The sequence below is a fragment of the Mirounga leonina genome, unplaced genomic scaffold (assembly GCF_011800145.1).
Source record: "Mirounga leonina isolate KUSES-001 unplaced genomic scaffold, KU_Mleo_1.0 Mir_125, whole genome shotgun sequence".
NCBI classification, from domain to species: Eukaryota; Metazoa; Chordata; class Mammalia; order Carnivora; family Phocidae; genus Mirounga; species Mirounga leonina.
The window spans coordinates 48909423-48937024 of NW_023270305.1; the positions used below are offsets into that span (position 1 = coordinate 48909423).

The 27602-nt window shown below is 48.6% G+C and overlaps 1 protein-coding gene across 3 annotated transcripts; it reads right to left on the reverse strand.

Moving 5' to 3' along the window:
• Window positions 1-1364: 1364 nt before the first annotated feature.
• Window positions 1365-27602, reverse strand: CEP68 (centrosomal protein 68). Of its 3 annotated transcripts, XM_035001416.1 has the most exons (8): window positions 27463-27602; window positions 16314-16707; window positions 13168-14691; window positions 11665-11787; window positions 9273-9369; window positions 5918-6090; window positions 4669-4738; window positions 1365-3586 (listed from the first exon to the last, which is right to left on the reverse strand). In XM_035001416.1, the coding sequence occupies exons 2-7, from the start codon at window positions 16662-16664 to the stop codon at window positions 4715-4717; spliced, it is 2292 nt and encodes a 763-aa protein (XP_034857307.1). In that variant the 5' UTR covers window positions 16665-16707; window positions 27463-27602; the 3' UTR covers window positions 1365-3586; window positions 4669-4714. The 3 variants fall into 3 exon arrangements, with proteins under 3 accessions (XP_034857307.1, XP_034857306.1, XP_034857305.1); XM_035001415.1 differs by having other exon boundaries at window positions 1366-4738; window positions 27463-27601; XM_035001414.1 differs by lacking the exons at window positions 1365-3586; window positions 4669-4738 and having other exon boundaries at window positions 5526-6090.

Here is a 27602-nt window from a genome sequence, read left to right on the forward strand (position 1 = left end):
TTCTTACCGTCTCCACAAAGGTCAGAGATTGTAAATGGTCAATACTGACTTTTTTTTTATTCCCTTGACTCAAGACAGCTAACTTCATTTTCAGAACTGTTTTAAACCTTTGTGTGCTGGTTTATAAAATAATGTGTGTAATCCTTGTTGCTTTTCCTGATACCAGACTGTTTCCCGTGGTTGGTTAGAATATATTTTGTTCTGATGTTTATATTGGCATGTTTAGATGTCAGGTTTAGTCTTCTGAAGATGAAGTTCAGCCATTTTGTATCAAACAGCACAACCAGTGTCTGTCACTTTCCATGCATAAAGTTTAGTGAGATGTTATATGTAAGATCTGATTTGCTAGTTCTTCCTTGTAGAGTTATAAATGGAAAGATTACACTATCTGATTAATAGTTTCTTCATACTCTGCATATAATTTGTGGCTGCAGAATATTGTAATTTGTTGCACACTATGTAACAAAACAACTGAAGATATGTTTAATAAATATTGTACTTATTGGAAGTAATATCAAACTGTATGGTGATAAGTATTGTTTTAATTCTTACGGTTCAAGGGAATTAGAGCCTTGCATTATACTCCGACCAGCCATGTGTGTGCAACCAGGGCACTGTAGACCTGTCTTAGAGCAGCATCCAACATGCTTTCCGATAATATACCCGGCAAATGACCCAGGGAGGCTTCTGTGCTGTGTTGGGATTTAACCAAGCTTAGTGGTTCAGGGAGACTTAAGTTGTATGGAAAACAAGTCTAGAATGTGTGCTATCTAGTCTGTTATCTCTGCTCCTTCTCTGAAACCATTTGAAATGGCTTCATCGGTCAACACTGTTAATTCTTCTGTGGTAGAGGTGGAAAGCAGGACACCTTTCCTAACTGGCAAGTGATGAGGCTAATGTGTGTGCTGAGACTGTTTTCCATGCTCTGAGTCACAGGTCAACTATTTCATCCTCCACAATTGTATAATTTAGGTTGGAGGAGAATTAAAGCATTAAAGTAGAAGGCAGGAAATTTACTATTGATTGCCCTAATTTTAGGAATTATATCCCTAAAAATTAACTGAAAACACAAATGCTAGGTGGGAATGATAAATGAGAAAAATGTATTTATTTCAGTGGAATTTTGCACATGTGAAGATTTTGTTAAAAGGACCTTAAAGATCCTAAGGTTTGTTTTTATTGTGGGAAACAAAAAATCTTCTGCTAACGATGACATTTTGAGGTGACAGAAGTCAGAGATTGTTTCCTTGGGGTTGAAATAGCAGCCCAAAACATTCTCTGCTTAGGCGCTTGGGATGTGGCTGTTGGCAGCACGTTTTATGGTGGGATCTTTAATCCAGTGATAAAATTTAAAAACAAGCCAAAAATGATAGGTTTCTTTATTTTCACTAAACAGGCAATTGAAATACATGGTACAAAAATAAGTGGTAAGATTATTGTAAAATGAAATGGACAGAATAAATATTCAATTTAATTTTCCATCTATGAGAATTTCACAATAAAATCATAGTTTACTTTGTATTATAGATGTGCTTGTTGGATCTATTCATCCTCGCATAAGGCAACTGAAAAATCCCTCAAGTTCCCAATAGTTACTTGGGTGAAGATTTTTTTTTTTAATCCTTCAAAGGTTTGGTTTTTGCCTTAATGGTACAGTATAAAGGGGGAAAGAATTCATAAACTATTTTCTAAAGTAGATGAATGCTACAACCGTTAATGTGATGCTGTGCACTTCAGTTTTATACAGCAAGCTGTTCAAACTGGCAGCTTATTGGTGAGTTAACAAGAACGAACATTACGTGAATTTATTTTAAGATGTAAGCGTATTTACATACTTACTTAGTTTTGAAAATCCAGTGTTCTTTCCCCCATGGCAGTCAAGACTGGGGCTTGTTACCGCAGGATGTTTCAGCATGCTTCCCTATTTGCTTTTTTGCATATGACAATAAATGCAGTTTTGAAAAAAATATACAAACACTTCAAGCTACTATGGGCTTTAATAATTTGTTCACTTAATAAGGGGAATTCCCACTTGTCATATTTTAATGCCCGTGGCTGCCGTGAATAAGCTTATGTAAGTGAAGTGTTCTGAGCCTGAGTGGTTGCAATCTCTGGGAGACCCTAATAGAACGATAGCCACTCTGGTCTGAGCAGGAACTTCCTGTTCTTTGACCTTTGACTGAAATTTCCTTTAGCATACATGTTGCCATTGCAGCATCTTGACATCATCCCTTCTTTATGTTCCCGTTGAAGTTTCAAAACAGCCCTGTATTGATACTATCTCCTATTTGCAGATGAGTCTAGCAACCCGAACCCAGGTCTTAGTACTACCACTTCCCTGTGGACTTCGATTCTGTTTATTTACAGGGACTACTAGGAAATGTTACTACAGGTAAACGTGGGATCTCATAACTACTCTTATGTCCGTGTAAGCCACTTCTGTCCTTAAGGCGAATGCGCACCAGCCCTGGTGCAGTGGCCGGCCAGGCTGTCTGCCCCTAACCCGGCTGTGGCTGCTCATGGACATGCTGCAGTGGCTTCCTAGGCTGAAACCATTTCAGCTGGAGTTTTAAGGGTGGTCTTAAACTCCTTATAGCACTGCTAAAGATAGAACTCTTCAGTGGCATTCACAGCGAGGTCCAGAGTACCCTCAGTCACACCTTATTTCAAAGGAGATAGATAAAAATATCTTAGATCATCTCTGTAATGAAAGTAGTAACTTTCTTGGGAAACCGGGTACTCTGAAATAAAATGCTCTGAAAATTCCTGTCTGTTGAAGCTGGTAATTATTAGGTTGGATGGGAACAGAATGGCATATTCAGCATTCACTTGCTGTGACATTGGCCAAGTCTGTTTCCCCGGGGCTGTCGTCTTCAGGTTTCTTGTGAATAGAAACAGGTCTATCAAATACTAGCAAATAAATGGGTTTAACGCCTCAGGGCTGTTGTAACAGTAGAAAGGCATGTACCAATTTATAGCCACATCAAAGAGAAGGTGAAATAGATCAATATAAGAACACAGGCCATTAGACATTTTTAAAGCATCTGTAGGTTTTTAAGAATATTTTACGTATGTAATTATTTGCTCTGGAGGTGTTTTGTTTTGTCCTGTCTTTTTTAAATCTCACAATGGAACTAAGATTAATATGGAGAGGGCAGGGTTGAATTCTAATCATGCCCTTGCTCATTGGTAAATCATACCATAGCAGCAGGCACTTGAAATAGTGCACTTTATATGGTTTACTTTTGTAGTTAATCTTTAAATACTAGATTTTAACAGCTTCTTTTCCCAGTGACGATAAAGTCAGAGATGTTAAAGCAGAAAAGTCACATTTAATAATAGGACTTTAAGTTCATATGGAGGTAGATGAGATAGTGTTATGATTATGTGGCCCCAAAACTAAAGTCCTAAACTTCTTTTAAAGAAGGTAATTTTGTATTAAATGTTTTGTTCTGAGGGGATGTCAGAAGTCTGCTCATGAGAATAATCGTTCCAATGTCACCTTCTTTAGGTTCAAGATGACTTGTTCATTTTTCTTTATAAACATGAGATCTTCCTTTCTTAAGAACCCTCCTCCAATGAGCATCTGGAAGGAGTTTGAAAAAAGATCTTTAAGTGCTTATCTCACATATATTTAAGTGTGAAGAATCCTTTTCTGAAGTCTTTAACCCACCATAATGCTAGAAATATATAGGGGGAGATGTGATTTCCCCTCCTTCCATGTTCATTCACACAAGAGAAATTTTTTAAAGGTGTTTTTTTTCCTTTTTTGCAGAATCTGTGGTTACCAGCAACAGCTGAACATTTTGCTTTAGAAAGCTACAAAACTGGTTGATCCATATAGTTTTTTTTTCCTGTCAAGGTACATGTCACTCCCAAGCAATGAAGAATTTCCCTTTTCTCCTTCACCACTGACAGCCTTAGCTTCTGTAACCAGGCTTCGTGACCCTATCCATGCCCTTCTCCTCCCTGATCTTGGAGACTAGGAATGGATTGATGCGTCCTCCTGGAGGTACCCTTTAGGTGTGGATAATCAGGCCATAGTCCTGAGGAAGCTCAGTGGCAGTTCCCTAAGTCTCTGACACATTTTCCTTTGACGTATTAGTTAGGCAGGCAGATGGAGCCCTCCTAAACCCTGAAGATAATTTAAAAAGTGTCCTAATAACCAAAAATAATTTGTTCAGAACTTTCTATTAATTTGGGGATTTAAAGTCTCTTCTAAAATCTTCAAGAGGGATTTATAAACCTAAGCTTAATTTTATAAAAAGACCCAAGTTCCTGGCCAGTGATTCATCTTTTTTTTTTTCAGTCTCTTGGGTCTTCTGGTATGCCTGAAAATACCAAGTATTTGGTACCTTCTCTCTCATGTGAACCTTCTTTAAAGGATTTCAGCAGGTGGACTATTTTAGGAGCTCTGTTTTTTTTAACTGGATTGGGGGGGATGGGTATGAAAGACCTGTAAGCCTTATTAGTCTTATTTTATCAAAAACTGTAAAGCTACAGGCTTTTGTAGAGAAGCACCAAAAGGAAAACCTCAGTTTGGAAGGATTCATTTTAAATAAAGAACAGTAACTCAAAAGCCCTTACTTCAGGGAAGAGAAGGGCATTTTAAAGCTAGTACATTACAGTTAAGTTTCCCCCTTGATTTGAGTGTTAAATGGCTCTTACAAGGGCTTCCTGAAAGTTTCCCACCAGCCAGGTTTTAGTCCACAGATTACATATCTGCTTGAGAAGATGCCTGAAAGAGAAAGAGAAACTTTTTTTTACAGGCAGAGTGCTGCAGAGGAAGAAATGACAACAATCACTATTCATTTTAAAACTAAAATGACTATTGCTCAAATTTCTTTGAGGCAAGTACAGGGACTCCCTCCTCTTGATATACCTTGATTTTATCTTTACGTTCTCTTGGCTACAGTGAATTGTCACCTAGAAAGTTTGAGAATTAAGCATCGCATTTTGGTTGTAGGAGAGGAAATTTCAGAAAAAATATGGTCCAGTTGCAGAATCCTACAGAATGTTGGGCAGTGGCGATCCCACATTGGGCACCCACCCCCTCTGCTCTCTTAGCTCTTCTTCCCTATCATTCCCTGTTCGACTTTCCCAAAGATCAAAAGAAAATTGTATTGTTAAGTCTCTAAGGCATGTTACCCCCGCCAATCCCCCTACCCCTTTTTGGAAGGCAGTCTGCAGAGATCATTGTTGGGAAGGGGAGGGGTGGGGACCTATCAGTAAGTGAGACTCTGTGCGCACTTGGTGCTTTCGAGTTGCTTGAAGATGGAGCACCAAAGGAGGTGGGCAGGGGCGCCTGTGTGGCTCAGTCGTTAAGCGTCTGCCTTCGGCTCAGGTCATGATCCCAGGGTCCTGGGATCGAGTTCCGCATCGGGCTCCCTGCTCGGCGGGAAGCCTGCTTCTCCCTCTCCCACTCCCCCTGCTTGTGTTCCCTCTCTCGCTGTGTCCCTCTCTCTGTCAAATAAATAAATAAAATCTTAAAAAAAAAAAAAAAGCTGGGCAAGAAGAGCCTACAGAACAGGGAGCCTGACAGGGGCCCTATACTGGAGAAGTTTACATGCAGACATTAAAAAAGTTTAAGGATAGAGGAGTTTTGCCACTGTTGTCTTGAAGGGGCAGAGAAGTGCGAGCGAGGGGCACCCTAGTCCTCGGACAGGCAGCAAGGGTGAAAGGAAGTCCCGGAAGGCACCGCAGTGAGCCAGCTCACCACAGGAAGACCCTCAACCTTCTTCCTGGCAATGGTAGCATCTCCCTTTTTGAGTGTCAGGGTCTTCTAGCATCTCATTTGTTTCAATAACTTGGTTCAACAAGCTTCTAAGAACTAGCCAACTGTTAGAGCAGGAGCTCTGTAGCCTAACTGGCACTGGGGTCCAAGGACAGATTTTCTTCTCTTGGGTTGCCTACTTACCAGGCGCATCCCCTTCACATCTGTGCTCTTGTGTGCCATGGGCGTCTTGTCCGGGATGAGGGTGCAGCCGGCCAGCATGTCCAGAGAAGCTAAGATAGCGTCATATAGGCGATCTGCATGGCTCTCCAGCTCACTGGGCTGCTTTGAGATCCTCCCGAGGACATCTTTTAACACTAACAAATGAGGTTCAAAGCAATTAGGCCAAAAAAAACCAACCCCAAAACAAAAACACAACATGTGATTGCATTTTCTAAAGAATCATAGAAGGGTGTAGCATTTTTACACAAAATAGGAACATGGCAATAATTTCAGGATGTCCACACTTTTTAACAAGTGACTCTCCAGGGACTGCTGTTGCACTGGGGGATCCATGTTAACTTCTGATTAGAGCTGAGAGAAGAATTCCGCTGGCTCCACTTTGGATTTACATAATTCACAAAAAGGCACAGAAGCATGGTTCTCTGTTGACTGGTGTAATCTGGCTTTTAGAGTTAAGACACAAGGCACACCCAGATCCTCTGGGGCAGGCTTAAAACAATATGCCGAGATTAGGACATTGGGTCCTGCTGTCAGGTCCTAAGAGCCTCTGTTGGCTGGGGAACTGGTACTTAGCAGGTATACAGGTAGCCTGGTAATGTATTCGGGAATGCTTGTGAACCCTTTTTGGTGAGTCCTCGAGGAACAGACTTCAAAAGAAAAGGATTTGAAAGCAAAGCTAAGACAAGAGGTGAGTGAGGCCAAGATTTCCTCCAAAGAGGAAGGGATGGACTAGGTTCAGAGTGCATCACAGCAGGCTTGTTTTTCTCTTAAAAACCTTATTTCCTTTGTTAAACACAAAGGCTGCTTTAGCTTCCTGAGCCTTTATCAGCTGTGTTAACACTCCGTCCAGTTTCCTGCTGCAGCTGCAACATCTGCCAGCAGCGGAAGGGAAAGGGGAAGCTGCCTATCGGTAGAGGATGCGGCCGAAGAAGGAAGCAGGTCTAGCTGTGGGGAGATCAGCCTCTAGGGAGGCCACAGCAGGGGGTGCCGCTCCTCTGCGTGGGCGGCCGCTGGGCTCTCCCCTCCACCTTTACCAGGCCTTGGCTCAGTCCTGTGTGTTCGTCAGTGGAATTCAGGGGACCTTTATTTTTGTTTCTGAACTTTTATTTTAGGATGTTAGAATATTTGGTGGGGGCCAAGTAAAAGGAAAGCTGGGCGTGAGAATGCAATCTTTCCCAGCCAGGCTTTGGTGTTTTAATGGAATACATGCATTCAGGAGCCTGGGTCAGCTTCGGGCCGACAGGTCCCAGTCGTGTGATCCAGCTGCATGCGGAGTTTGGGTATGAGAAAGGACTGGCAACGCGTGCACCGAAGCAGTGAAAAAGCCAGCTCTCCACGGGGAGGCCTCTGGCAGGAGGCGGAGACAGACACATTTTGGAGGGGCAGTGAATGTGGTTCTTGTTCCTATGGTTCTGCTTGTGGCCGGGGGAGAAAGCGGGCTGCAAAGCTGGGTAAGGGGGTGTGCGCTCAGGCTCGACCCATGCTGGCACTGTGCCCTGGAGAGAGTTGAACACTAGTGCATCTAGCGGAAGAGACCCTGTGAAGGTCAAGGGGAACGTGTGGTCTTCACACAACACCCAAGTTCCTGGTAGTCCAAGCAGAGGATGGCAGGGGCAATGAGTCCATCTCAAAGGGCCCGGGTACATACCTGAAAATCACAGGAACCCCCAAATGACTCTCAGGTTGAGACAAGGGCAAAGGGGGATGTTCTTTTTCCAGATTAAGCACTGAGAAGTTATTACTGGATTGGTTTTTGAAGGAAGGCCAAAGAACCTGTAGCTTTTAAGAGGCCCGTTGTTACAAGTGGCCTCTGTCTGGGCAGAGTTTCCTAGTATGGCGCGCGCTCCCTGCCTGCTCGGGCCCCCGCACCTCCAGACCCAGCAGCAGGGCAGGCGGCAGCAGGGGGCTGGAGCAGGCCGCCACCGCTTGTGGGCTCCAAGGCAAGTTCGCGACGCTGAGGTGAGGGTAATAACAGCATGCGTCTCACAAGGCTGTGATTGAACGGGACAAAAACCTGGTATGTTAAGTGCCTCAGCGCGCGGCATCTGGCGCACGGCATTCAGTACAACACGGATGTAATTACAAGTAGCACAAGAGCCTGACCTACCGAATTTCTGCCCCAATAAAACCCAAAAAACGCTCGTGCAAGAACCAAAACAAAGGCTTCCTGAGGGCAGGGGATTGCCAAGGGCTCCCCCAGTTCACACTGGATAACCACTGCCCGGCTAGAAAGTCCTTCGGTGGCTCCCTGTCCCACTGAAATCCCTCTGCCCGTTCACAGTTCTCAACCCTGGTCATTTTTCTTCCCAGGGGTATTTGGCAACGTCTGGAGAGATTGCGGGTTGTCACTACTGGAGGAGGTGGAGGTGCTACTGGCATCTAATGGGTGAAGGCCAGGGATGTTGCTAACCCTCCTGCAGTGTGGAGGACAGCCCGCCTGCCACAGCATCACGTGGCCCCAAACGTGGGTAGCGCCCATTGAGAAACTGCTCTAGGCCGCCTCGCTCGCACGCACCCAGCGCTTCTGGTCGGGCCAGCGCCACCTCGCTGCCTCTCAAGCCCAGGGGTCCGGCCCAGCTTTGCTTCTATGCTTGGTTTCCCGCAGAAGCCCCACCTCACTCCAAAACCACGGCAGAATACAGATGCGATCTTTTAGCTCCTGCCTGTTTAGTCTTATAGGAAATCAGGGGCTGCTTTGGGCAATCCGTCAGTTCTCGGCTTTAACCCAGCATTCTCCGGGCTCATCCTCCCTTTCCCACCTGCCCACAGCAAGGGCAACACCGATCGTGAATCCTCGCACCCTGCATGCTTAGGCGTACTCTTAAAAGTCCATGATTTTACATTTTCCTAAATCGGGAACCCGTCCTGCAAAATGAACTCTCAGCAGCTCCCTCAGAATGGACTGCTCTCAAACACCGAAACGGATGCTTCCTCCTAGCAGAACACCAAGCACATAACCAGAGAGGGGTCCAGCCTGGGAAAGGAGGGGCACCCCTGAGGGCCCCCTACTGTGAATAGCCTATCAGAGAACCGAGGACGACTGCATGAAAACCAGCATTCCGGCGCAGGTCAGTGCCAGGGGACGGTAAGAGTGTCATTGCAGGCTCGACTCCGCTTACCTTTCGGTGACCGGCTCACCATGAGGCTGCAGGCGCAGTGACGAGGTGAGGGCCGGCGGGCAGCCAACAGAATCTAAGGCGGTGGGGGGGGGAGGCGGGGTTGGCACTACTGGATCCTTACCGGTGACCCTGCGGCCCCTGACCTGCTGCTGGGAGGGAAGGAGTGCTGGCTGGATTCAAAACTTCAAGCGTCTCACCTGGGGTGTTATCCAACAGGCACTGAAGAAGAATCTCCCCTTTCTGTAAGACGCTCTCCGTCAGGGACTGGTGTTCATCTATATCTTTCTTAAATTGCTTAAAGCACATCAGAAAAGAAAGAAAGAAGCTTTGTTACTACTGTTCTGTAAAACTTACTCCAAATGATCCTTTGTGGAGTAGCTCAATTCCCCTCTACCCTGGAAGACAAACCTATCCCATTTTCAGAATTCCCCAAGTAAGCAGCACGTTAGTTTAACTTCACCTACTTTGAGCCCAGAGTAAATACAGACGCGATCCTTTTTTCCATTTACAGTTGGACAAAAGACGAGTTTTCTTTTCCCTGGGAGAGCCTGGTTCATGAACAGCTTGGGAGTCAGGGTTTCTTTATAAACTCACAAGGCTATGGGATTCTCAGAACACACTGTCTTCTGTTCTAACAAACCTGGTAAGAGCCACAGAGAAGGGCCCCCACCCACTTCTTCGCGCAGTGCCCTGCTCTGTGCAGACCGTGGGCCTCGGGGAGGCATCGGGGAAGCTGTGAGTCTCCTAAGTAGCTGATTTGTTTTCCCCTCGTGGGCCAAGCCTTGTAGTTGTTTTTGATGTTTCTTTAGCTGCTAAGATGTGTAAAGGCAAATCCATGACAACCTTTGGTACAGGGGACATAACTTGGTGGTTCACATTCTGGAGTTAGAATTTTACTCTTGGATTTAACTGTACTCCTGTCTTTAGTTTTCCTTTGCCCTAATACCTGTACTTATTATTTTATTCTTTAGTATTTTCTGTAGTTCATATGCTACCATAAACCCCATGTGTTAAGACAAAGCATATGAGACAGAGTCAAGGTTGACAATATGTGAACACACGGACACAGACTTGCTTATACGAGCTATCCTCTAAGCAGCGGTCAAGGTAGCTCACACATACGCATGCGGCATGCACCAATCTGTGTGGGGAAGGGGCTGACGGTGATCCCACATCGTGACACAGCTGTGTGGGTGACACAAGAGGGCGAGTCTTCACTGACTTGTGAGGATAACTCCCAGCTCAGCTCTCAGTTCTCCCCACAAAGCAAGAAAGGTGCTCTGGCTAGTCTGCAAGTTGAGGCAGAGGACAGAGTGAGGGATAAAACGGAGGGACTGGACTTGTTCTCCTTGGCACTTGCTTTGATGCGGATGCGGATGAGGCTGAGGCTGAGGCACTCTGGAGAGACCACCCAGATAGTGTGAGCACAACTTCCCGGCAATTTCCTTTCTCCCCACAGTGGTACTGCCCCTAAGCCTCCCAGGGGTGGGCCCTGCTCAGCTCTGCACACGCACTCGGAAGCTGCACACAGAGGACCCCATCGCACTCAGTCTTCTCTTTCCTCAAGCATACTCGGGGCAAGAACTCAGGGCACCCTCTCTCCACCGGGCAGAAGACAGCATTCCCACGAAGGTACCGCAGCTGGCCCGTCCAGGCAAGGCCCCGCCCCTGAATCTTAGCTGGCGCCACGTGGCCCTCTCTCCTGCCAGGGCGTGGGGCTGCTGGGGTACATCACATTCCCCGCTAAAGGCACTTGATTAGGTTCCAGAAATTCAAAGGACTATCTGAGAAAATCCTTTCTAGACGAGCCTCACAGGCTCAGACCCCACTTACTACCTGTGCTCCTTCAAAAGAGGTTAGAAATGCTTGGCCAACCAGACATGCTAGAGGGCTGTGGGTAGTTCAGGCAAGGCTGATGTTATACTGGGGGTGACTGTACTTCTGAGAATGAAGGGGAACCTACTGGTAACTATTCCAGAACAGCAGGCACAAACTATCACTCCAAATACACCTGATCTAAAGTCAAATTAACCAGAACTCGTAATTAAAGAGATTTAAAAAATAACAAGACCTTAATGAAAAAGAGGCAAAAAAACAAAACAAAACAAAACAAAACCCAAAACCCTCAACCCAAAAACCAAACACATGGAGAAGCAAATTCCAGTCAGGGCTGTCCAACGGAACTTTCTGTGATGATAGAAATGCCGGGACACTTTTCCAGTACAACTGGAAAATACGAATCTTTAATTGTACTTAATTTAAATAGCCATATGTGACTAGTGACTCGTAATAGTGCAGTTCTACACTTAACCCCTGAGACATCTGCAAAATTACACTGCAAATTCCCTTAAGTATATCTGACTGAGGATAAATATATTTTCTCCAAACTCTGCTTGGCCTGGGAAGTAACTCCTACATTTTAGTTTTTCAGCACGAAGAATCTGAAAAGGGCCTCTGATTAGATTTCAGGTAAACAGCCAATTGCGCCATAGCATACCGAGTATCAGTTATTTGAGCTTCTACTTTGTAATCAAGTGCTTAGCCACCACTCTGGTGAGAGAACGGCCATAAGCCAGGACCACATATTACCCGGTAAAGCTGCAGAGAAGACTTGAGACCTGTAAGATTGGACTTGGATGGAATCAAGTGGTCTGTAACGTCCGCTACGTTATGCAGCCAGCGGATCAGCTCTTCCAGCTGACAGCAGAATGTCTGTGTAGACAAATAAAATACACGGTGTTACTGAACGAACTGTGTTTTACATTTCAATCCAGGGGATTCTGGGAGCCAGACTGTGCACCTTTCCCGAGCGTTCCCTCACTTGAGGGGTCAGTCTCTTCCCTCCTCCCCTGCCTGTCCCCACCCCATGACTCCAGACCTCTGCGAGGGCAATATGGTTTCTGTCTCCCCTCAGCCTTTGTGACACCAAAAATGACAGGCTGAGAGCAGCCTGCCCTGCAAGTGGGGAGAGGAGCTGACGGGAGGACAGGGACTGGCCCAGAGGAGGCACGCCTACCATGGAGACCGATTCCTGGGTGAGTACCACTGCTAACTGTCTAACTGTCCCTGAGGAAAACAAAATAAATGACTATAATCTTGACTAATTTGAACCTATGGCAGGAAACAAGTGAATTAAAACTGCATGTCCCTGTTTTGCATTTTCCTCGAAGTATTTCAATCTTTTATCACAAAAGAGGCACATGCTAACATGCGCCCTACCTGCTTCACAGGACAAATAAAATCATACATGGGACATTGCGGGGCTGACTGAAGCCCTCAGATGCTAGGAAACGTCTGTCGTGCTGGCTCATGGGTCTCCCGCCACCTGGCCAGCCGCTGCACGTGTGCAGTGTCCGTGCGCTCACCCAGGACACGAGGCCGCGCGTGGACTGTGTGTGTGGAGAGCCATGTTCCCGAACATCCTTGTATCAGGGACTACGCAAAGCCCTTGGCATGAATTATTTCATGTAATCCACACAACATCCCGAAGAGGCAAGGCTCCACGTCTTACAAATGAGCAAACTCAGAAGACTGAGCTGCAATTCCAAATATGGCAGTGATTTGGATTCAAATTCAGATCTGCCTGATGCTGGCGACCCCGCTCCCCAGAGTGAATTCTACCTCCAGACAGTCACGCGTCTACGAGGTCTGGTGACCAAGATGGCTAGGACACAGTGCATCTAATGACTCCCAACTCTGCAGCTCCACCACTTTATCAAACTGAAGCTCTCAGAAGTCCTACAGTCAAGAAAACCATTTACCTTCGTTCAGTATTTCCTAAAGGCATGTGAACACAGACGTTTCTTATGCAGAATACCTCTTAATCCTCAAGGTCAAGAGGCCTAGGAAGCAGCCTTGAGTGGTGGTTAAGCTCAGGCTCCAGCCTTGGGTAGGCACCTTACCTAACCGCTCACTGCCTTTTCTCCAAACATGAATGACAACAGTAGTCCTCACTGGGCCGAGTGGTGAGAACCAAGTAAGAAGGCACAGCACAGTGCCTGGCACATATAAAGTGCTCAAGGTTACTACGTTTGATTCCATGCACTGGCAGAAGCCACACCTCTAGGCAAAGCCCCTTTAACGTAGGTTTACCTTCACACACTGCACGAGCGATTCTTCTCCCTGCTCTCCCTTCCCAGGAGGCTGCCCTGTGGCATCTGGGTCCAAGCACGCGCGCCGGTCCCACACAGCTGGCAGGGAAGAGCGTGTTCCCAGCAGACCGGAGACCCCCAGGGCCTGGCGGCTCCCCACACTGCTGTCCCCTGCACAGCCCCTTGCCTGGATGAAGGAGCACAGCAAACGGCGGTTCTGGCCCTCGGGGCCCCTGGGCCCTCTGAAGGCAGCCCCAGAAGGAAGCTGGCTTTGGCTCGAGTCCGACGGGAGGGAAGCTGGCTCATCACTGTCTGACACATCCAGGGAGGTCTGCCCTTTGGCGGCCCCAGTGGGCAGGGTCACCAAGGTGGGAATGGAACCTAGATATGAAACCAAACTAGAAACCTGCGTCAGCCGAGTGGGCAGGGCAAGGTACTCGTCATCACTTTCTACCTCCTCTTCTGATTTCCACCCAGACTCTGTGCAGGCAGGGTGCCAGACGCCCTGGCTGGCCCCCTTCTCTCTCTCTGTCCTAGGCAAAGGCCACCCTCTGTCCCATGTCCTCAGCTGGGGAGAACCCACCTCAAGGTGCTTGCCCATGGGGAGCCAGTCCTTCACACCCCTCGGGGCTGGCTCTCTGCTCTCCCAAGGAGCGTCCCTACTGCCTGGGGCTCTGGGGGTAGATGTGAGCTGGTTACAAGATGCCAACCCCACGCTGCCCTGCTTCTGGGGTACTCCAGAGGACCACCGCATAAGGCTTGGCTCTCTGGGCCTAGAGAATGGCAGGGCAGAGGCCTCTGCTGATAGGCAATTCTGAAAGCCATTAGTGGGTGACTTCAGGGTACTTGCTGGGGACACAGAAAAGCTATCCAGGTCTACGCCGGAGTCCTGCAGGACAGGGTCAGCCGGTATATGACTGTCAAGGTGCTTTGGGAGTTGAGGCTTGGGCCTAAGTGGGTAAGTATAGTCCAGCAGATCTTCATACTCTTTATTCGGGTTCCAGAGCGGAGAGTGGCGGTCGGGGGAAGGAGGCAGGGAGTCTGGTAGCACACAGGCCCAGTACTCGGCCTGGAAGGAGAGGCGCCTCCTGCCCAGCCCAGAAGCATCAACCCCGGGGGACGCGGGCTGTGGTGACCACTGGAGCCCCGGCCCTGGCCCCACCACGGAGGGGGCCGACTGCGGGACGACCAGCTCCAGGGAGGAGGAGACCTTGGCGATTGAGCAACGTGGAGGCTCTGCCTTCTCTCGGTGACCCTGCAGACTGCTGCCCAGGGAGGAGGCAGAGACGCTGCAGCTGGAGAACTGAGGAGCAGCGGCAGCCTGGCTCCCCAGCGGCCTCCACCTTGGCGGGAAAGGGAAACCCGAGTTGTGGGGCTGCTGGCTGAGGTCTAGCGCCCGCGGCGACTCAACCGGGGACGGGTTATCTTCGCTGTGGGCATCGTGTCCTGAGCAAAGGCCTGCGGCTCGGGGAACGCTAAGAGTCTGAGGTAGATCCTCTGAGGCAGAAAGCCTGGTCTCCTCCATCTGCAATGAGAAGAGGGAAGAAAAGGCACTAAGGTGAAAATAAGCAAACCACATTTCTTTCTTAGAGGACAACTGTGGAATTTTCCTTGGGGACCCAGATGATATTCTGGAGAGCTCTTGCAATCAGAGTCTGCCATCTGATGCAAGAACTAGACAGCGTGTGGCGAGGGGCCAGCACGACAGCTCCACGTGCTCCGGGAAGCCGACCGTCGTCCCCAAACCACTCCCACCCTCCCGTCTTCAGGCAAGCACACAGCGGCTCCGTCACGCCGGGGCTGGGGCACACCACCTAACCTCGGAGAAGCGTGTCCTGGGCAGGAGAAACCCCTGCCCCAAGACTCATCCACAGCCCGCCCCCTCTGCAGGTGACCCACCAGGCCCCACCTGTTCAGCTCATGCCTGTTATAAATGAACAAAGGGAGTCCCTCATCTCAGCCTCTTCAACTCATCTGTTCGATGAAGAACTTGCCCCCGAGGAAGGTAGGACAGCACGGTGGTTAAGGGTGTGGGCTTTGGAACCAGACAGACTTGATGCCAACCCAACTGCCATCTTCCAGATGGAGACTCTGGGCCTCCCTTCCCTCATCTGTAAAATGGGGAGAGTAATAGTAGCACTTCCTCGGGACATGAGGATTAAAGGAACTCAGGTGTGAAAAGCACAGGGTCAGAGCTCGACGAACAGGCACCACAATAATAAGCCCATTTGTGGTGAGCTCATGAAACAGCCTATTTCTGTGTTTGCTCATTTACTTGCTGCCTCACTAAATCTCGGATTCACAGGTGCCCTGGGCACCACTCCTGGCTCCCAGGCAGACGGACCCAGCTGCTGTTTTCTCCCAGACAGTCATACTCAGAGCATCCTCACGGGGCAGAACCGCGTGGGGGCAGCATGCAGCAGCCAAGGCCACAGTGATCCTGGCGCAATCAAAGCCTTTCCCATGGAGGGCCTTGGCAAGCAGAACATAATAGGATGTCAGAGTCGGGAAGGATGGATCATTCGGTCACCTTCCCAATTATACTGAGGGCCTGAAAGACTGAGGTCACAGAGCCAAGCACGACTGCTTGCTCCCTGTGACTTGACTAGGCCAGGCTTCCCTGCAGTCAGGGAGGCCCAAGAAATTCTACTTACCCAGGGACAGTGGCGCCCACCATGGGGGCTCTAAGGCTCTGTCAGGTTCCCTGGGTCCCAAGGGGATAGAGTCTCAGAGCTCGAAGGAGCCCACAGCCCTGCACCCTCCCTCCCCAAGTCTCGTCAGGGCCCCCCACCCCCAAGAGTTCAGATCACCAAGTCAGAAACAGGACACAGCTCCCCCTATCACAGCTCCATGGCCCAGCCCTCTGGGCACAAGGTCTTGGCCACAGCATCCCCAGTCTTCAGAAGGTCACCAGCCACACTCTTGAGGAACAGGAGATGCTGTGGACAGAGTCCCCCACTGGCCCCAAAGCCCAACTCTCCAGGTGAGCCTGTAAAACAGAAATCATCACACCCAGACTCCCCACCCCCCCATTCCCCTCCTTGTACAGGGGCTGGGAAAGCAGGTAAGATGGTAAGGAAATGCTAAAACATACTCCCAAAGGACCACAATAGTTACATCTACCGTCCCATTCGCCTTATTACCTACCTGGCTCCCCACAGAGTGCAAACGGTCTCTAGTCCCAGTGCCAGCAGGAAGGGGCAGGCAACCAAGAGCAAGCTTAGATCTACCAGCTCCTGGCTCCCTGCTGGTGGTGTTGGCCTGGGGCTGGTCGGCTCCAGAGAGGCTGGCGGCAGGCACAGACAGTCCCTCTGTCCCCCACACGGGGGAGGCAGACCCTGCCACAGCCTGGGCTTCCAGGCACGGGGGCTCCTCCTGCTTCCCGCCTACGAGCCCCGGGGCGTCCACCTCCTGCGCTCCGCAGCTCCGCCGTCCGCAGGATGGGGTCTTTGTGTCCGCGGATGCCTCCACCTCGGCCTTTTCTTCCCCCAAGGCCATGGAGACGTCCCCAGGTCAGGGTTCCCCTGAAGCCTGCAGCTCTCTACAAAATCGGAAGAGAAAAGAAAAAGATACATTCTCTGCATCTGTACCTAGGAAACCTTGCTTTTTAATGATTACAAGACAGACATCTGCAATGAAGGAAACCAGCAACAAAAAGAAAAGGTAACCTACTGAATGGGAGAAGATACCTGCAAATCATGTACCCAATAAGCATTTAATAACCAAATATATAAAGAACTCATACAACTCAATGTCAAAAAAAAAATCTGATTTTTAAAAATGGGTAGAGGACCTGAATAGACATTTTTCCAAAGAACACACACAGATGGCCAACAGACACATAAAAAGATGCTCAACAGCACTCATCATCAGGGAAATGCAAATTAAAACCACAGTGAGAGATCACCTGACATCTGTGAGAATGGCCCAAATCAAAAAGATAAGAAGTGCTGGCGACAAGGTGAAGAAAAGGGAGCCCCCTGTGCAGTGTTGGTGAATTACTGAAACCGCGCAGCCTGTGTGGAAGTGTGCGGGCTCCTCAGGCAACGAAAGCCCGAAAGCCCGCAGGACAGGACGCTCCAGCGCTTCCACTTGTGGACAGTTACGGGAGGAAAAGGAAAACACTAATTTGAACAGATCAATGCAGCATTATTTACCACAATCAAGATATGGAAACAGCTTAAGACTCTGGAAACAAAGAATGAAATCTTGCTATTTCTGACAACGTGGATGGACCTAGAGGGTATTATGCTAAGTGAAATAAGTCAGAGAAAGACAAATACCACATGTTTTCATTTATATGTGGAATCTAAAAATCAAAACAAAGAACAACAAAAAGAAACAGACGCAGAGAGAACAAACTAGTGGTTGCCGGAGGTGGGGGGGATGGGTGAAATAGGTGAAGGGGATTAAGAGGTATAAGCTTCCAGTTATAAAGTAAATAAGTCACAGGGATGTATAAAAAGTAAGCAAGCACAGTGTGGGGAATAAAGTCCATAATATTGTAATAACACTGTATGGTGACAGATGGTGACGATACTTACCCACTTACATTGGTTGGCATTGTGTGATGTGTACGACTGTGGAATCCCTAGGTTGTACGTGTGAAACTAATATAAATATGTCAACTATACTTCAAAAAAAAGGACGTTTTCTTTTTTTTTTTTTTTTTTTGGTCAAAGAAAAGAAAGAACAAACGGTGTTTACTTCCTCAGAGGAGAACACAGGTCTGGTTTTTCCCGGGCCCCGGAGTTTTCTGAAGGGGAAGGAGGAGCAGACCATTTTGTCCTCTGCTTTTACACGGCCAGCAGCAGCGCCAGCACCAGGGGCCCAGGCAGGTGAAGGCGGGTCCAGATCAGAGCCAAGGCGCAAAGCCGCACTTCCGCCCCGGCCCCCCTGGGGCCTCCCTGCACCAGCCCGGCCGCGGCCACAGTTCTGCTGCCGCAGCGCTCCCATCGGCAGGCGGCTAGGGCCTGGCCCTGACCTCCGTGCTCTAGGGAACAGCAAGGCAGGGCCTGCTCAGGCCCTGGCTGAGCCCAGGGTGTTCCTACAGTGACCGCTTTGCCTGCTGGAGGAGGCAGGATCCTCTCAAAACACAGAAACCCCACCTCGGGCTGTGGAGCTGGTGGCGACTTCTCATTCCAAGGGTGGCCAGCGACCGGAGAGAGGGCGAGCCGCAACTCTTCTCCCACTAGCCTGGGTTGTGATTAACTTGCAGCTGAGGGAAGCCATGGAAATCCGGGTGGATAACAATGGCAATGGCCACATAGCATGTGTGCACGGGACAGTGAGAGAGTGAGTGAGAGAGCACGCGCGAGCGTGCACCGGGCTGGGGGGCAGGCAGGCGAGGGAGAACCAGGGCGAGCACTCAGGGAGGGAAGAAGGAACAATGTGGGAGCTGGACCTGAAAATACAACCGTTCCTTTAAGAGTTTCAGGGCTAACAGAGACCCCTGCGGTCAGCCTAAGAGTACAGAAACAAGTACAGGCTGGGAGCACTGGGGGCTGGGGCAGGAGAGCTGGCAGGTGGGGCAAGAGCTTCGGGAGGATTTGGAAGGGGAACAAGGAAAGCATAGTGCCCGGGATTTCGGAGGCCACCTGGAATGCACTGGACCAACCTCAAAGCTAGAACCTGAACAAAAATAGCCTTGCTTCCGCAGAGACCAGGAGCTGAAGTGACAGCAAGAGGAGGTGCTAGGAGCAACAGGGAAGCCTGAGAAAGTGGGGCTGCCGGTGGAGAGGGGGCTCATCCTGCTCAGCTCGCACACTGGGGAACTGGGTGGGCACAACCACACCTTAAGAGCATCCCGTCCTGGAAAAGGGTCCTACTCTGTCTGCCTGGGCACATGAGGCTCCAGGCCCATTCAGAGGTGACCCCAGAAGAGCATACACACTTCACACGTACTCTCTTACTTCTCACAACCACTGCACGGGGTTTTTTGGACAGGTAACGTGGTTGAAATATAAAATGCGCTACAGATAGAAGTCTCCCTCTGCCCTTGTCTCCATCCCTCACTAAAACCAGCTACCACAGGGATGCCTGGGTGGCTCAGTTGGTTAAGCGTCTGCCTTCGGCTCAGGTCATGATCCCAGGGTCCTGGGATCAAGCCCTGCATCGGGCTCCCTGCTCAGCGGGAGGCCTGCTTCTCCCTCTCCCTCTGCCTGCCGCTCCCCCTGCTTGTGTTCCCTCTCTCTCTCTCACAAATAAATAAAAGTATTAAAAATAAATAAAACAAACCAGCTACCGCACACAGGGCATGCCGGGCACGTGCCCGGCGCACGATGTATACTGCGTGTCAGCAGGTGCCAATCAGCGTTGTGGGGGGGGGCACAGAAATCAGTGTAACAAGTCACCTTACAAGCCACAAAGGAATCCAACAGAGGGAAAAAAAAGCAGCCAATGTTTCAGAGAACAAAGGCAAAATATTTACTATTAGAAATTCCCATAAAAATAGGTAAAGAGTCTCAGTAATTTGTATGTCTCTTACCTCTTTTTTTTTTTTTTAAAGATTTTTTATTTATTTATCTGAGAGAGAGAATGAGAGAGAGCACATGAGAGGGGGGAGGATCAGAGGGAGAAGCAGACTCCCCGCCGAGCAGGGAGCCCGATGCGGGACTCGATCCCGGGACTCCAGGATCGTGACCTGAGCCGAAGGCAGTTGCTTAACCAACTGAGCCACCCAGGCGCCCTCTTACCTCTTGACGCATATGCAAGCAAACACAAAAATCTCTTTCATCCTCCCTCTTTATGTAAAAGCAGCACACTGTACAGGACATCCTGTTCAAAATGTTTTCTTTCCTTTTTTTTTAAAAAAAAGGATCTCATATACCTTTCCTCAGCAATACACAGAGAGAGTGAGCTTCCTTTCTTTCCTATTACTGCCCAGCACTGTATTCCGGTAGAGTGCCTTTTGGTTTATTTCACTGGTCCCTTACGGGTGGATACTGGGGTTATTTCCAGTCTTTCCTTATTGCAAGCAACGCAGCAAGGAACCACCACCAACCAGGCAGAAGCACACAGTGCACCCAGCCCTTGCGCACCTGCTAGCACGTGCACAGCATCAACATCCAGAAGTACAGCTGCGGAGGGGAAGGCATCTGCACATACTTTGCCTATGTTGCCAAATGGCCTCTAAGGGTGGCACCCATTTACACCCCCCCCCCAGCAGTCTGCGAGAGTGGGTTTCCCACGGGAGGCAGGTCCCCTTATCTCCCTTCACAGAGAGGGAAACCAAGGCTGAGAGAGATTCAAATCCAGGACGGTGTGACTCCAGAACCCGAGCTCTTCATGAACCATCAAGGGAACAAGTTACAAAGCAGATCAGCACATGGAAGAGGGAAGAGAGTGACAGGATGGAGAGATGAGTGACCAAGTCCTACTGAGACAGGTTTTCATAGAGCCACAGCCTCACCGTGTGGCTGTTTAAAAAGCTACACATGAAGATGTTTAGAAGCTGAGCCCATGAGCTGGAAAAGTGTAATCTGCAGCCCCCAATTTCTACTCTTGCTCCATTCCTAGAAACTCTCTCAATGGCTAGAGTCAGGCCATGATGGGTGGCTAATTCCCCTTTTACCCGCTCTCCTGTTCCCCTAAGGGGGGTGTGTGGTCTTACAACAGGGGCAGGAATAAGATGATGCTGGGACAAGAAAAGAGTGCAAACAAATGATCTCTTTGTTTTGGTGATGTAATTTTTAGGTCTTGTCGGGACTCATTACTCAAAAAAGAAGGTATCCATTTATCCTGCGGGGTGGGGAGTGGTGAGCTAGAATTATAAGCTATTTAGGAGACACCTCTAGGTAATTTTCAAGTGTGCATACAAACCTGAACTAGGTTAACACTGTCGCCAGAGGCCCTTCAGCAACCAGGTAAGATGGTCTGAAATAATGATTTTCATGGAAACAGTGCTTCAGAAAAGGCAGGTTTATTTTCTCAGTATGGATGAACAGTCTTCATAATCTTACTTCTTAATCTGCCTGACAAATCATGCCCCCCTCCAACTACACAAGTTAAGAGAAGACAGATACATGTGAAAGAAAAGAATTAAAAGAAGTCCATGAGGGCTCCTGGGTGGCTCAGTTGGTTAAGGGACTGCCTTCGGCTCAGGTCATGATCCCGGGATCCTGGGATCGAGTCCCACATCAGGCTCCCTGCTCCGTGGGGAGTCTGCTTCTCCCTCTCCCTCTGCCTGCCACTCTCCCTGCTTGTGCTCTCTGTGAAATAAATAAAATATTTAAAAATAAATAAATAAAATAAATAAATAAATAAATAAATAAATAAATAAATAATAAAAGAAGTCCATGAGAGCTAATTCCATGTTGTACAGAAGATGCTACAGAATACAAAGGGAGAAATCAACTGGGATAGAAATAATCAGGGAAAACTCCTTGAAGTGATGACTGTTGAAGGCAAAGCATTTTTAAAACATCAATCTTGATGAAGTGGCCTAACAAATGCACAAGTTTTAGATTTCTGGGGTTCAATCCTGTCTGCACTTGCCAGGTGGGCATCTGCATGAAGGCCCAGCCCTCATTTCCACAGGTTTAGATTTTACACATCATTCCTTCTAACCTTCTGGGGTGTGGGTGGAGGTGGGGATTCTGCTTGGACACTTCCAATGAGAAGCAGCTTATTCCTTTTCCAATGGACTGCTCCGGATGAAGAAAATGACTTGTGGTACTGAACCAACTCCCAGATCAACAGCTAACAGACCCTATCACTCTATGTGGGGCCTTCCTGCCCAGAGCTCACATATCTTACAGTGTTCCTACAGGCTAGTGGCTCTGGGATGGGCAGAGGCCTCAGCCGACCTCCTCCCTAACAGTGAAGTACCACAAGGTTGGAGTGAGGGCCTGCAAGTCTCAGAGCACAGACAATGAAGAGTTAATTCAACCCTCCACCTGGGAAAGGTCTATACACACTGGAACTGCCCTGTTCTTGGCCAAACCAAGAGACAAGCCATATAAGCTTCAGGATATCCTAGCGACCACCTGGACTTTGCTATTAAAATTCTCATTAGTCTCCCGCAGAGGCCATATGACCTGCCAGATATATATATTTAGGAGTGATGTAGGCTTGGCATCTGCTTGCCCTACAGTAAAAATATGCTCACACGTCACGTATGTGGCAAAGCTATCTCTGTAAGCCTGGACACCTGACCCGTCATGGTATCGGCTGCGCCCCGCGCGTGCGGCCCCCGTCACAGCTGCCGGTGCTCCCTCCCACTTGCTCCTATCCAGGAGGGGGAAAGGAGGGCTGAATTCGGGGAGAGAGAAAGAGAGAGGATACGCCTCTCCTAACTAAACCATTCGGAGAGGAATGATCAACCAGGGAGCAATCCTCTTCTGATCAAAAAAAGGACTATCTCCAGGATTTGTTAAATCACAACCTCCCTACGAAATAATCTGATTTATACCAGCTTTGCCAGGGATGCTGCGTTGGGGCAAGGCCCATCTCTGTCGCCAAGCACACAGCTGGCCACCTGTAGCAGCTACATGGGCCAGGTATTACTTCACAGAGCAAGCCCTACCAGTTCAGGGGCCAAATGCTTCAAACTCCCCGTGTTTTCACAGGAGCCCACAGGTACAGGTGGTGAACACTGCACACGTAGTGGCAGAATCTGACCAGAGAACCAGACAAAGAAGCTCTTAGTACTGCTCTTTCTCTAAAAACATGAAACTGCCCACTAGGAAAGGGGGAGGGAGCGGCGCAGGACCCAACACTGCAGCGTTGCTGGACAGTTTCTGGGGGAACTAGATTTATGGGAAAGAAGCTTAAAGGCAGAAGCCAATCCAGGCATGGGAGGCAGCAAGATCGGGGGTAAATACATATGCAGCGGAGGCCAACAAAAGGGACAGTCACAAGAGGCCAGGGCCTGCCTCAGAGTGGGATGGGTCCGGACTGCTGTGGCTGGAGGTGTGAGACTGGGAGGTCAACAGCCAAGAGCAACTGCCTTTCTACCTGCTCCCGCCCTGGCTATGGAAGCCCCCAAGCCCCTTAGTCTTCCACATCGGCCCTGTCTTTCCCTGTGGGGCAGGTCACTCTGAGCACCATGTCTACCTTTTTATTCGAAGGTCAAAGCCAAGTAAAAGGAAGAAGCCAAGTAAAAAGGAAGGTCAAAGCCAAGTGAAAAGGAAGAAGCTACGGAGGGTAGACATGTTTCCCATGGCTTGGTAATAGGCTGATGCCATCCTCAGAATGCTCCAGCACCAGCAGCCCCTTTCCTTCTCTTCCTGGGGCTACTTCCCTATGTTTTGCTTAAAGTCAGAGGGAATCCTCCAGCACCTGAGAAGGAGCCACTGGCTCCCTGTAAATCAATATAGGTGGGAAGGTTGCGGCCAGCCTGCTTCTCTTGCTTTCTCTCTCACTCACTCACTCACTCACTCACTCACTCACTCACAGGCTGGCGACTGACTGGGACCACCAGATAGCCACACAGCAAGGCCAGTCTTTTAACTCATCACGCAGGTCTTCAGAACGCCTTTAAAGAGATGTCACTGCCATATCTACAAGGAGCTTGGCTGAGCTTCCAGTCCCCTGTCCACTCAACTGCAAGCTCTCTGGCCTTCTTAGCAGATTGTCCCCATCCAACAAAACTCAAACTATGAGGCCACTGAGGACTTCACGTGTTAATAACCGTACCTTCTGTTTCCACCAAAGAGCAAGGCAGAAAAACAGCTTTCCTGTAATAAAAATCTCTCCTACTGTCTGAGCAAGCTGGCCCTGGAACCATGGTTGCAGTTCCACAAGCCACTGCTTGTTCTGTGCTGGATGATTTCTGCGAGGCAGTCAGGTTACATGTATGAAGACTGATAAGAATCTTACTGATAAGAATGCTGCTCACTGTACCAAAGGATCCTCTTTTGGAGAACACACTGGAGAATTCTCTGGTCTTGGTAACAAGTGCTTCACTGAACAGCCAGTTTGTTTTTACTTGAAAGGTACTGGCGAAACTGATAAAAATTTCCTCTTTGCTTTGACTACTAGGAAGCTCAGCAACAAATCTGCAACCCTACCCAACCAAAAAGCTTAGAACAGAAAGGCACTCACCTTTTGTACTAATCTTACCCTTGACTTCATCTTACTTTTCTTTCAACCTATCTGCCTCAATTACTTCTATTAAAAATCTTGTTATATGGAAAGTATCTTGGAATGATTTCTCAAATCATTTTTTGGAACAAAATATAAGAACTGTTAAAAATAGAGTAACATGATAAATAGAAAAAAAGATCATAAATCCAAGACTTCATTCCAAAACCATAAAAACAAAACCGTTTTTAGCAGTACTTCTAAAAACCAAATGCAGGGGCGCCTGGGTGGCTCAGTCGGTTAAGTGTTCTGCCTTCGGCTCAGGTCATGATCCCAGGGTCTGGGGTCAAGCTCCACGCCAGGCTCTCTGCTCAGCGGGGAGCCTGCTTGTCCCTCTCCCTCTGCCTGCTGCTCCCCCTGCTTGTGCTCTCTCTCTCTAATAAATAAATAAAATCTTAAAAAAAAAAAAAAACACCAAATGCAGACACTTGTGTTAGTACCTTCCTACTCAGTGTGAAGACCAGCAGCATCTGCATCACCTCAGAGCCTGCTGGGAATGTAGATTCTCAGGCCCCACCAGAGTCTTGGAATCAGAATTTACATTTGAGCAAGATCTCCAAGTGACTGGCAATGTTTCAGAAGCACCAGGTTAGTCAGTAAGCCTGTTTCAGCACACTGGAAAAAACTACTACAATGGCTTTACAACCATTCACTGTGGTTTGTTCGTATTTTTTTAAGATTTTATCTTAAGAAAGTAATCCCTACAGCCAACGTGGGGCTTAAATTTACAGCCCCAAGATCAGGAGTTGCATGCTCTACAGACTGAGCCAATGAGGCACTCCACTGAGTGACTATCCTATGCCAGGCACACTTGAGAAGGAAATTTATGGTCCTTGTCCTTAAAGTCTTTCCAACAGGACACTAGAGAAAGATCACACCTTGCAGCAGGTTTTTAACAGCTAATTATAGTATGTCACATCTGGAAAGGAGTCCCCAGAAAGAACCGTATTCCCTAGAAAGGATTCAAGATTCGTTGTAGCTACATTAAAAACAGAAGCAGAGACCAGAATTCTCCTGTGTTAGTTATAAGTGAAAAGAAGGCATTTGTTTTGGAGACTCCAAATAATTTAAGAGAAACTGACATGTCAAGGGGACCTACAGCTGGAAGGAAATGTACAACTTAGCCTGCTTCCTGCCCCCAGAAAGTGGTGCAGGAAAACCTGGAAGTGAGGCAACATCCCCTAGGGGTTCTATCTGCCACCTCTAGGTCTGGCCAACAGGGCTAAAGCCAACAAGACTTCTTCCACTTTTCACAATGTTCGTGGGTAACTTCAAAGACAGGAGACAGTTTCTTCATGAGAACAGATTTAAGTTTTAAGGAGAAAAGCCACTCCAAGTCCATCTCCACAAGCTCTGCCTCTCTGGCTGAACCAATCATCCTGAAGATTTGTTAGCAACAACAGGCCTCATCTGTTTCTCTGCTCTTACAGGACCATTCTGAGTGTCAGAGCACATCAAGAGTTTATCAACTACTACTGTAATACTTGGCCAAATTATTATCTGGCACTTAATCAATCTCTAGTGGGTGGTGAGACTCTGAATGAATCACAGATAATCTATGGAATACTTTCACTGTGGGGGGAAATCATGAAAGGCTTAAGGACTTTTTAAAGTCAAGCAACAGATAAGGACTAAAAGGCACATAGACCCTGAAAGGTCAAGTACTACACAGATACTTAGTATTAGTAAATCTATTCAAGTATCTGTTTATTTTTATCCTAATAACTGCTAATAGCTCCTGAACATTTTCTTTGAGCCACGAACTATGCTAAGCACTTTATATCAATATCTTTTTTAATCCTCAGAACCCATGGAGTAGGTACTACTATAACTCCCATTTTACAGATAAAGAAACTGAGGCACAGAGCAATTAAATAACTTATCCAGAGTTAGTAACATGACAGATAAAGCCTGTTATAACTTAAGAGAGCCAGAAGTCAACTGCTTCCCTAACCTGTAAAAATAATTGGTCCAACAAATTAAAGGAATGAAAATTTTTGTTTTGTCAACTTTTGGCTACACTACTTTTCTTGGTTTTGTTTTGTCTTGTTTTGGCTTCAGTCACTGAGTGTCTTGCTATGTTCCAAGCACTGTGCTAGGAGCTGGGGAAACCACAATACAATGCGATGTGTAAAAGCAGAGGCAGAAGAAAGTAGCCTAAAGGAAGACATGATTAATTAGCTGTGGGGTAGGGAAGAGCTTTAAAAGTTTTTCAGAAGAGATGAAACTGAGTTCTTTTGCTCTTTTCAGTACTGAGTAGCTTAGAACTGATCCAGGTGACGCAGAGAATGAGAATGAGAAGTGGTGACCTCTACTTCTTTTTAACCAAACCCTCGGCAAACTGACCTAGTACATTTTGTCATTCATTTTTACAACATCCTTCTCACCCTAGATCTAGGAGCTACTAGGGTATTTATGAATACTACCTACCTTTGTGCAGGCCCCACTCCCCACCCCCCAACTGAATTCTCAGTGAGGTCCAATCTGCTCTGGCACTGGCAGGTTTCCGCTCATTTTTATTACAAACAATACACCGAACCCAACCAAATAATTATGAAGGACCTGAGCATATATGTGCCCCTAGGCTGCTGAGAACAGTTCTGGTGATGACAGTTGGAAAGGGTGGCCCTTCTAGGCAAAAAAAGCAAGACATTTTGCTTTTTCCCCTCAGCAGCTGCTGCATTCACGGCACCAAGAAAGCATCATCCGTCTCCATCTTTCCCATGGGAATGACCCTGAGCTGGTGAGAGAGGGTCTCCGCGGCGGAGCTGCGCAAGCGCCTGACTCCCAGGGCCACTTGGCCCCCGGCGAGCGCGCAGGGTAAACAGCACACGCCCGGGGAGAGGCCGCGAGGGAAAGTGAGTCCGCCCGCGGCCGAGGCCGACCAGCCGCGCAGCTGCTCGGACGCGAGGATACGTGGACACGCGCGCCCCCCTCGGCCCGGCCTCCCCGCGCTCAGGCTCTTACAACCCCGGCCTCCCGCCTCCGCGCCCCGCACCCACCGTTCCGCCTGCAAAATGGAGGCGAAGGCACGAGGCGCCCCTACCCCCAGGAGCCCTTTGTGCCCTTCCCGACGGGGGACGCGGGGCCCGGCGACGCGCCCGGTCCGGCCTCGCAGACCCGGAGAGGCTGCTGGGCGGAGGGGGCCGGGCCGCGGGGGCGGGGGCTGCGGAGCCCCGACTCCGGCGCCCGCGTGCCGAAAGCTACCTACCTCGCCTCAGACGCTTCTGACGCCCCGACCGGGCCTGCGGCGACAGCAAGCCGACGCGGCGGCCCCGACGCGGGGGTCCCAGACGGAGACCGCGGCCCTCACGCCCGAGCCCGCTACGCCAGGGGCGGGGCCGCGAGCCT

Bases quoted from the DNA above. Each gene is read 5' to 3' on its own strand.
- CEP68 (XM_035001414.1), bottom strand. From the start codon at position 16,664: ATGGCCTTGGGGGAAGAAAAGGCCGAGGTGGAGGCATCCGCGGACACA. The intron at 14,692-16,313 runs GTAGGTAATAAG...TTCTCATTGCAG, and splicing joins TGCACTCTGTGGGGAGCCAG to ATGGAGGAGACCAGGCTTTC. The intron at 9,370-11,664 runs GTAATATGTGGT...ATGTGCTTTAAG, and splicing joins CTTCTCTGCAGCTTTACCGG to CAATTTAAGAAAGATATAGA.